The sequence below is a fragment of the Doryrhamphus excisus genome, chromosome 19 (genome assembly GCF_030265055.1).
Source record: "Doryrhamphus excisus isolate RoL2022-K1 chromosome 19, RoL_Dexc_1.0, whole genome shotgun sequence".
Classification (NCBI taxonomy): Eukaryota; Metazoa; Chordata; class Actinopteri; order Syngnathiformes; family Syngnathidae; genus Doryrhamphus; species Doryrhamphus excisus.
Genome location: NC_080484.1, coordinates 476387 through 487500, shown reverse-complemented (window position 1 = coordinate 487500; position 11114 = coordinate 476387). Strand labels below are relative to the sequence as shown.

At 35.6% G+C, this 11114-nt stretch overlaps 1 protein-coding gene across 6 annotated transcripts in view; it reads right to left on the bottom strand.

The window, feature by feature from the left end:
* The window catches only part of birc6 (baculoviral IAP repeat containing 6), an 87077-nt gene that overhangs the window by 59648 nt on the left and 16315 nt on the right, over positions 1–11114 (bottom strand). For 4 of the 6 annotated variants that reach the window (XM_058057913.1, XM_058057915.1, XM_058057914.1 and 1 more), the window contains exons 15-26: positions 9712–9846; positions 9465–9631; positions 8963–9096; positions 7590–7751; positions 7380–7511; positions 7205–7302; positions 6972–7119; positions 4868–5001; positions 2583–2729; positions 2319–2506; positions 1104–1424; positions 889–988 (exon numbers count right to left, since the gene is read on the bottom strand). In XM_058057913.1, the coding sequence (XP_057913896.1) occupies positions 889–988; positions 1104–1424; positions 2319–2506; positions 2583–2729; positions 4868–5001; positions 6972–7119; positions 7205–7302; positions 7380–7511; positions 7590–7751; positions 8963–9096; positions 9465–9631; positions 9712–9846 (1866 nt within the window). The remainder of the gene's footprint in view (positions 1–888; positions 989–1103; positions 1425–2318; positions 2507–2582; positions 2730–4867; positions 5002–6971; positions 7120–7204; positions 7303–7379; positions 7512–7589; positions 7752–8962; positions 9097–9464; positions 9632–9711; positions 9847–11114) is intronic. The other 2 variants (XM_058057916.1, XM_058057919.1) reach the window with 1 other exon arrangement.

Sequence of the window (11114 nt, the reverse complement as noted above, 5' to 3'; positions counted from 1 at the left end):
AAATGCTCAAGGTCAGGGGTGCTCACACTTTTTCAGCATGCGAGCTACTTTTAAAATGAGCGAGTCAAAATGATCTACCCACTACAAAAATGCAAAACATCTATTTATTTTCAAATGTATTGAGGATTATTTGTACGTACAATGTATGTTGATGTACCTTACATAACCAAATGAGCCAATATTGCAAAACACACATAATTAACTATTAACATTTTTTGTAATTACCTGAGTTTACTTTGATGACTTGCACTGAATTGAACCAGCCAGGGATGCATAGTCCGGACAGTAGCTGCTGATGGCCAGCCTCAAGCACACTTCCAAATGTTTATCAGTCATGGATAATATCCGTATCATAATATCCGTATAATATTCCATATCCGTATGGAAGTCATATGTTTTTTGCCTTTTTACTTGGTCCAGCTCCTTCACTCATTTTAGTGACCATAAACTTTAGCGAGGGCTTAAAATCTGACGCAATTCGCCGACTAGCTTAGCACTTTGCATCGTTGTTTACGCATGAGCGGTGACCTAAAGGTCAAAATTCAGTTGTCATCTGATTGGTTGTCCTGTATGTCAATCAAGTAACGGGGATGGATGATAGGCTGACATCGTAAGTTCTGCTGCACTTAGAGACGTTGTTTGATTTGATTGGTCGCCCGAAGGGCAACATTCAGTTGTCATCTGAATGGCTGCCCTGTATGTCAATCAAGTGACGGCATTGATGCGAGGATGATATTTTTTTAATGTCACGCCGCGATCGACCAGCGATCGACCAGTACCACCTCCGCGATCGACCGGTAGCTCGCGATCGACTTAATGAGCACCCCCGCTCAAGGTCAACAGGGTCATTTCCACACACTGAGATGAAAGGACACATGCAGGACTTACCAGAGTGCATCCGCTCTATGATGATAGACTGATGTGGAGGAGGCTGCAAAAAGTGAGATGCCTGAGAAATGGCCAAAGCCAAACCGCTGCCCATTGGGTTCTGGAGGGGGGGGACACTCAAATTTAACCAAACCCACAAAAATGCTGGCTTCATAATCCATACATGTGGTGAGTTATACATGCATGATAACATAAGACAAGGATATCACACAAACCGGTTTGGCTTTCTGGGAGTTTTTATGCGCCGCCAGGTTAACAGGTCCAGGGTCCATCATGGATCCAGGGAAGAGGTGAGCCAGCTCGGCGCTGAAGGCTGCAGACACGGCTTCATTGGGCGGCGTGAGGGGCGGGGTCATGAAGAGCGGCGTGGTTTTAGGCGTCGGCGGGATGACGTCGGAAGGGTGAATGAAGAAACCCGGAGCGGAGGACGGGTTGGAAGGCACTGAGTTGTGGATGGGTCCCACGCCAGAGGTGGCGGCGGCGGCGGCGGCGGCTGCAGATGTGGTCTGATGCAGCTTGGCTTCCAGCTTCGCCTTCTGCTTGCGGCAAAGCGGCAAGAGAGATTTACTAACACTTGATGGGAACATGAATGATGTCTTCCACGTTATGCATTTAAATTCAATAATGTCTCAAATATCAATGAATATGGCATATTATTATTATTATATTCATATTTAAGCAAATTAAACATATTCTAGACCCAAATTCAGCATTTCCGAGCATAAAAAAATGCTATGTGAATGAACTACATGTAGAAATACAAGGCAGAAGAAGCGTTCTAATTGTGAATGCAGTACTCCACATTGGCCACTAGGTGTCAGAAATTGGTCAGTGAGACAAGCACCACATGTGATGGCCAGAATCGGCACAATAACAGTAAGATAATCATAACACCGGCTACTAAACTTTGAAACGTCACCTCCACAAAGGTCCCCTGGGGAACACATTTACTGTGACACACATGAGGAGGAGTTATATCCACGTCTCAAATGGCTGATTTATGCTTTATTATGTCTACTATAGGGCTGCACGGTAGTCGTGTGGTTAGCGCGCAGACCTCACAGCTAGGAGACCCGGGTTCAATTCCACCCTCGGCCATCTCTGTGTGGAGTTTGCATGTACTCCGGTTTCCTCCCACATTCCAAAAACATGCTAGGTTAATTAGCCACTCCAAATTGTCCATAGGTATGAATGTGAGTGTGAATGGTTGTTTGTCTATATGTGCCCTGGGATTGGTTGGCCACCATTCCACGGTGTACCCCGCCTCTCGCACCAAGACAGCTGGGATAGGCTCCAGCATTCCCCTGCGACCCTCGTGAGGATAAGCGGTAGAAAATGAATGAAGGGGCCAATCAACCTTGATTGAGGGCCGACGGGAATAAAAAACGTACAAAAAAAAGAAAGAAATGAGGTGTGTTTGTTTTGTTCACCTGTTGCTGCAGCTTGAGCAGCTGTTGCTGCTTCTCCTGCAGGACCTGCAGCTGTTGCTCTGCTGACACCATGGCGTGGGACAGAGACTGCAGCGCCACCTGGGCGGCAGAGCTCAGAGCTGTCGAAGCTTCGCCGACCGTTCCCGTCGACAGGGCGCCGACCGCGGGGGTCACGCCAAAAGTACTCACTAGGGGGTCGGAAGCGCAGATGTGAAGGCTCTGCGGCTCGTACAGAGAGCAATAATGACGAGGAGTCACGCTTACCAGTGAACATGCTGGCGTCGTCGCGCTCCACTCGTGTGCCGTCACTCGTGGAGATGCAAGTAAAGTGCAGAGGCTCCACTTCCAGGAGCCCCGTTAATGCGGTAAAGCTTCCCTCCGCTGCTGTACAGCTGCTTACTTTGCCATTCCCTGCGGGAACAACACTACCGTAAGCAAAAAAAACACACATTCACAGAATACTGCAATACTCTTAACCTTCGTCTTGTGTTAGCTCTCTTATGCTAACGGGTGGGTTTTGACCCGTGTATTAAATCAGCTATAAAATACACTAAAAACAATAAGTTACCATCAAATTTGCTTCTCATGTCTTGGTTACCTTCTTAGGCTTCCTCATCCATGAAAATGTTGCTTTTAATACTTTTGGCCTTTTTTTGTCACTATACCCCTCCATTTCTATTTACAAAAATGCTCAAATGAACCTCAAAAGAATCATATTCATAAATTGAAGGTTCTTTTGTTACCTATTATCTATTACTGAGGGATATAGAACATATCTCTTAAATCAATGACTTTGATTTATTTTCTCATTTTAGTATTCATCACTAAAGAAACATCTATGGTGTTGGGGTGACTTTTGACCCATATATATTCATGTCAAGAAAAGAAGAAGGCATGTTTATTTTATCTCGTAATAATGACTGTTTATGTCATAATTTGGACTTATTTTTATCTCAAAATTTTGACTTATTTTATTTCAAAAAAATGTTGAGGTTTTAGCTCAATTTTTGACTTTGTATCACATAAGTTTGACTTTTCAGCTCATAATGTTGACGTTTTATAATATAAATAATAATAGTAATATAATATAATATAATTTTTATCATAATTGTAACTTTTAATCTCATAATTATGACATTCTTCTCCCATAATGTTGACTTTTTATGTTGTGATGGATTTTTTAATCTCATAATGTCAATGTTTTATCTCGTAATTTTGAGGATTTAGCTCAATTTTTGACTTTTTATAACATAAGTTTGACTTTTCAGCTCATAATGTTGAGTTTTTATAGCATAATTGTAACTTTTAATCTCATAATTATGACATTCTTCTCCCATAATGTTGACTTTTTATGTTGTGATGGATTTTTTAATCTCATAATGTCAATGTTTTATCTCGTAATTTTGAGGATTTAGCTCAATTTTTGACTTATATCACATAAGTTTGACTTTTCAGCTCATAATGTTGACTTTTTATAATATAAATAATAATAGTAATATAATATAATATAATTTTTTATCATAATTGTAACTTTTAATCTCATAATTATGACATTCTTCTCCCATAATGTTGACTTTTTATGTTGTGATGGATTTTTTAATCTCATAATGTCGATGTTTTATCTCATAATTTTGAGGATTTAGCTCAATTTTTGACTTATATCACATAAGTTTGACTTTTCAGCTCATAATGTTGACTTATTATAATATAAATAATAATAGTAATATAATATAATATAATTTTTATCATAATTGTAACTTTTAATCTCATAATTATGACATTCTTCTCCCATAATGTTGACTTTTTATGTTGTGATGGATTTTTTAATCTCATAATGTCGATGTTTTATCTCGTGATTTTGAGATTTTAGCTCAATTTTTGACTTTTTATAACATAAGTTTGACTTTTCAGCTCATAATGTTGAGTTTTTATAGCATAATTGTAACTTTTAATCTCATAATTATGACATTCTTCTCCCATAATGTTGACTTTTTATGTAGTGATGGATTTTTTAATCTCATAATGTCAATGTTTTATCTCGTAATTTTGAGGATTTAGCTCAATTTTTGACTTATATTACATAAGTTTGACTTTTCAGCTCATAATGTTGACTTTTTATAATATAAATAATAATAGTAATATAATATAATATAATGTTTTATCATAGTTGTAACTTTTAATCTCATAATTATGACATTCTTCTCCCATAATGTTGACTTTTTATGTTGTGATGGATTTTTTAATCTCATAATGTCGATGTTTTATCTCGTAATTTTGAGGATTTAGCTCAATTTTTGACTTTTTATAACATAAGTTTGACTTAGAAAAACGTATTGTTTTCAGCAACACAACTTTAGTATAAACTGAAATCAAAAAGCACAACAGGTCCAGATCTTGGTTCACTCTACTTCTTGGCATTCTTTCCATCATCCAAATGGTTCTTTCCCTGATCCAAATGGTTTGTCGATTAATCGCAATAAATGAGGGATTAGTACAGTGGAAGCCACTTTAGTTTTAGGGGACAGCAGTATATGTAGGACTGGTGTTACCTGAGAGGATGTCAGACAGGTCAATCTCATCTGACTGGACCCCAATGCTGCTGTTGAAGGCGTTCTTACAGGAGGAACCGCTGATCTCCAGGTCAAAGAGCACCGGATCGAAAGGGGAGCTGTACAGTCCGTACCTGATAAGGAACACAAAAGGTCGGATTTTTTTTGGTGTGCTTTGTGAAAGGCTAAAAAAAAATGATAATTACTTGTGTGGTTAGTGGTTATTAGTACTGACATTTCAGCTTTTTCTTGTTAAATTGAATTAACCATTCTTGTTAAATGGAATGGATTGAGTAAGGAAGTCAAACAATGCACAGCAAATTTAAATTTTGTTTATTTAATTTTATTTATTCAATTTAAATTTGTATTGAGATTTTTTATATATATTATTTTTATATAATTTCAAATAAATGTAAAATAATTTCAAATAAATGTTAAATAATTTCAAATAAATGTTAAATAATTTCAAATAAATGTTAAATAATTTCAAATAAATTTAAATTTAAATTAAATTGAATTAACTTAAATTAATTGTATGTCAATTTAACTTTACATTTACAGGTCATTTAAAGGTCACGGTCAAGTCATAGCTGCCTTAGGTGACGGGACTTTAGCCTTAAATTTAATTTAATTTAAAATTTAATTTAATTTAATTTAATTTAATTTAATTTAATTTAATTTAATTTAATTTAATTTAAAATTTAATTTAAAATTTAATTTAAAATTTAAATTTAAATTTAAATTTAAATTAAAATTAAAATTAAAATTAAAATTAAAATTAAAATTAAAATTAAAATTAAAATTAAAATTAAAATTAAAATTAAAATTAAAATTAAAATTAAAATTAAAATTAAAATTAAAATTAAAATTAAAATTAAAATTTAAATTTAAATTAAAATTAAAATTAAAATTAAAATTTAAATTTAAATTTAAATTAAAATTTAAATTAAAATTTAAATTTAAATTTAAATTTAAATTTAAATTAAAATTAAAATTAAAATTAAAATTAAAATTAAAATTAAAATTAAAATTAAAATTAAAATTAAAATTAAAATTAAAATTAAAATTAAAATTAAAATTAAAATTAAAATTAAAATTTAAATTTAAATTTAAATTTAAATTTAAATTAAAATTAAAATTAAAATTAAAATTAAAATTAAAATTAAAATTAAAATTAAAATTAAAATTAAAATTAAAATTAAAATTAAAATTAAAATTAAAATTAAAATTAAAATTTAAATTTAAATTTAAATTTAAATTTAAATTTAAATTTAAATTTAAATTTAAATTTAAATTTAAATTTAAATTTAAATTTAAATTTAAATTTAAATTTAAATTTAAATTTAAATTTAAATTTAAATTTAAATTTAAATTTAAATTTAAATTTAAATTTAAATTTAAATTTAAATTTAAATTTAAATTAAAATTAAAATTAAAATTAAAATTAAAATTAAAATTAAAATTAAAATTAAAATTAAAATTAAAATTAAAATTAAAATTAAAATTAAAATTAAAATTAAAATTAAAATTAAAATTAAAATTAAAATTTAAATTTAAATTTAAATTTAAATTAAATTAAATTAAATTAAATTAAATTAAATTAAATTAAATTAAATTAAATTAAATTAAATTAAATTAAATTAAATTAAATTAAATTAAATTAAATTAAATTAAATTAAATTAAATTAAATTAAATTAAATTAAATTAAATTAAATTAAATTAAATTAAATTAAATTAAATTAAATTAAATTAAATTAAATTAAATTAAATTAAATTAAATTAAATTAAATTAAATTAAATTAAATTAAATTAAATTAAATTAAATTAAATTAGGAAAGCAGGAAGTGAACAAATGTAAGAGTTAGTGATTGTAAAAGTACCAGATGGAGGGGTAGGATTTAATAAGCTTTGCTTCTTCCTACTCCTTTTGGACATGTGGAACTGGGAACTGATTATGGGATGCACTCAATTGGAATCTGATGCATGTTCAAATGAAATCAAACCATTACCAAATTATGCCTGCCGCTCATTTCATGAAGTTCCTAAGTTCCTAAGTTCCGAAGCTCCACACCAAACAGACTCGGACTGCATTTCGAAAAGTACCTGGTCTGCAGCAGCGCCTCCATCGGTGTGAGTCTATCTTGCAGCTGTCTGGAGATGGCGGTGAGTAAGGACGCGCAGGCCGTGCTGCACCCTGCCAGGTCCTCTTCCTTGACATAGTTCAGCAAAACAAAGTACCAGAACACGGAGCCTGGAAGAAGACGTGGAAAGGAGAGGAGTCCGATTAAGGCGACGGGGGTGGCGGTGGTGTGGCGTGTTGCTGCCCAGACACGTACCGCCTGTTGCTGCAGCAGGCAAGCACTGCATGTTGTCCAGCAGAGCCTTCAACAGGCTCATGCCAAAACCCTGTTGACTCGGATCTCCTTTTCCGTTGCTTAAGCAAGAAGAGCAAAACGTTACTTTAAGATCATTAGCGCAGTAAAGATCAGGTCAATCAACCGGGTCTCCTACCTGATGCAAAGTGCAAGAAAGCGAGCACACTTGTGAGCCGTGCTCCGGCCAGCCTCGAAGAAACACACTGCGACAATATCCATCAGCCTCACCCTGGTTTTCACCAGCAGCCCTTCCTTTCCTTCATGTAAGCTTCAAAACAAACCACGGGGACAACATCAAGTCGCATGCAAATGGCGCGATCGCCGTAACGGCGGGGCTTGCTCGTACCTGCAGGGGCCGTTGGCAAAAACGCCAGCCAGCCAGCACAGGATGTCGAGGATGAGGCTTTGAGCGTGTTCTGTGGAGAGGCCGCCCTCTACTCGCTGACACAGCGCATCTAGCAGCTTCTCCTGGAAGTCTGGGAATTGCAGCATTGCACAACGCTGCACCCTGAAACAGGACAGGAAGTCAGCTTTCAAGTTGGAGATAGCGATAGATATATAAGGGTACACGCACACGCAACCCTTTTTAACCCTTAGATGCACGGACCCTGCGGTCCTCCGGCACTGGCCTTTCAACAATACAAAAATAAAAATAAGCCAAACTTAAACTATATTATGAAAGCAGGAAGTGAACAAATGTAAGAGTTAGTGATTGTAAAAGTACCAGATGGAGGGGTAGGATTTAATAAGCTTTGCTTCTTCCTACTCCTTTTGGACATGTGGAACTGGGAACCGATTATGGCAGAGGTAGGGAACCTATGGCTCGGGAGCCAGGTAGGGCTCTTTTGATGACTGTATCTGGCTCTCAAGCATTTCTTACCCCAATAAAAATGCATTTTTGCTAACATTTTAAAGTAAACCATCACAGAAATAATAATATTCAAAATCAACAACTTTCTTATGCATTTTAATTCGTCCATCTATTTTCTACTGCAATACGGCCGACCATATCCATCTTTCCTGATGATATTTTCCAGGTCAAACACCAAAACTCGATTATTACTGGGTAATGCGGTAGTCTACCTCGGTCATTGAGATGTCAACATGTAAATATAAACTTTTCTCCTTGAATGAAATACATGTACGGAGTATGGTGCAAAACTATGCAGCAGCAGAAGTTGCATTAATGGCAGCAAGTATTTGATTTATTATTAGACACTGCGCTGCTCACGAAAGTATGCTGGCCACACCCCCTTGGCGTGGGGTAGTGTGCCTGGTCTACGTAATTAGAGCCCATTATATCTAAAACTGTTGGTCTTACATAAAAATGCACACATTTTATTGCATTCAATGTTTAAAAAAATGTATATGGCTCTCACAGATACACATTTTAAAATATCTGGCCTTCATGGCTCTCTTAGCCAAAAAGGTTCCCGACCCCTGGATTATGGGATGCACTCACTTGGAATCTGATGTTCAAATGAAATAAACCATTACCATTATCATGTATACGTGAAATAACACCCCTATGGTCACCTTTACGGTCCTATTATTCTGTGATAAACAAGGGCTTACTGTATGCGGCATTTTTGCCATGATTTGACTTGGTGTCTTGCTGCAATTCCGCATGTTTCACTTTTATTGCAAATGTAGAACCAAAATCGGAGGAGAGCGTCGTAGCACAGGCACATGTTAACTCGGATCTTGAAAGCGTCTTACCTCTCTTTTGGAACAGACGTCTTTTTGAACTTTCTGATGGTGATGGATACTTCCTGCAGCAGGTCGCAGCCTTGTAGATTTTCAACTTTCTTGGATGACGCTTGGGTCTCTGGCTTAATGGGCGACGCCTTGTCCTGAGCAAAAATTATTATAATAATTGAAATTAAATAATTATGCATTTTTGGCTTTGTGCGACTTATACTCCGGAGCGACTTATAGTCCAGAAAATACGGTAAATAAACCTGCAAAAAATGGGACTTATTTTTATCCATCCATCCATCTCACCATCTAGCCATCTGGAATACCATACACAGTCTATGATAAATGCCTAAAAATATCCATATCATACTTTTTAATATCGATACAGTATCGTGGATAGAAGTACCGCAATATATCGCTGAAACAATATTTTCTTCCACCCCTAGAACATAACGTCACATGTTGCATTAAAAGTGAATATAAACGTGTGATAAAACGTAAACAAACCAAGCGTGGTCAGTACCTTGGAGGCCTGAGCCCTTTGCAGCAGAGTGGACAGGGAGTGAGCTTTGGAGCACTGGGGCTTGGCACTGGGCATTCTGACCATGGGTCTGGGGCTGTCTTCCACGTTTTTGTCACTCACCGCCTTGATGTGAACCAGGAAGGAGCGGTACTTTCCACCTGCCATTCCTAGAGTTCAGGCAGAAAGAAGACTAAGCAACACAGACGCCACTTTGTCGTGGTTTCACATTGAAACGTGTGCCTTTTACCACCTTTGACCAACTTGGGGCTGGTGAGACTCAGCATGCCTCGATGGCCGGAGAGGTCCAGCCCACTGCCGAGCCACACCGGTCCACAAAGGATGTCCTCCTTGTGCTCTTCCAGAAATGGACACAACATGGAGCCTACAACAAATACATGATTAAATGTTCATGTTACACAATGTTCGGTGTTGGCGACGGGATTGTAGCATTGGCAAATAAAAACAGAATCCAGGATTAAACGCCGTAACGCACACCGTGTGACTGAATCCCGGCGAAATCTGCACTAACCTGCCCCTTCCCGAACTGTAAGGCACAGAAGTTAGCCGACGATGTGTTGCATCAATAAAATCAGTAACGATTTTTGCATTTACCGTATTTTCCGGACTACAAGTCGCACTTTTTTTTTTTCATAGGTTGGCTGTTCCTGCGACTTATACTCCAGAGCGACTTATAAATGTGTTCCATAAACACTGGACACCTTTTGTGTTCATGTTTATTTTTTGTGTAGCTGAATAAGCATTGTGTTAGCATATCTTACACCTATTTAGCCTCTTCTCTATTCTTTTATTATCGTTACAACTTGCCTTCCAAGATGGCGTAATGTCTGTTTTGGTCAAGTAGTTTGGAAAATAAATTACCCGCAAAAAATGACACTTATACTCCAGTGCGACTTATAGTCCAGAAATTTTTTTTGTTTTTTTTCAACCGAATTATGCATTTTTGGCCTTGTGCGACTTATACTCCCGAGTGACTTATACTCCAGAAAATACAGTAAATAAACCCGCAAAAATGCGACTTATACTCCAGAGCGACTTATAAATGAAAAAAGTGTTTATGTTCCATAAACACTGGACACCTTTTGTGTTCATGTTTATTTTTTGTGTAGCTGAATAAGCATTGTGTTAGCATATCTTACACCTATTCAGCCTCTTCTCTATTCTTTTATTATTGTTACAACTTGCCTTCCAAGATGGCGTAATGTCTGTTTTGGTCAAGTAGTTTGGAAAATAAATTACCCGCAAAAAATGACACTTATACTCCAGTGCGACTTATAGTCCAGAAATTTTTTTTGTTTTTTTTCAACCGAATTATGCATTTTTGGCCTTGTGCGACTTATACCCCCGAGTGACTTATACTCCAGAAAATACAGTAAATAAACCCGCAAAAATGCGACTTATACTCCAGAGCGACTTATAAATGAAAAAAGTGTTTATGTTCCATAAACACTGGACACCTTTTGTGTTCATGTTTATTTTTTGTGTAGCTGAATAAGCATCGTGTTAGCATATCTTACACCTATTCAGCCTGTTCTCTATTCTTTTATTATTGTTACAACTTGCCTTCCAAGATGGCGGAATGTCTGTTTTGGTCAAGTAGTTTGGAAAATAAATTACCCACAAAAAATGCCA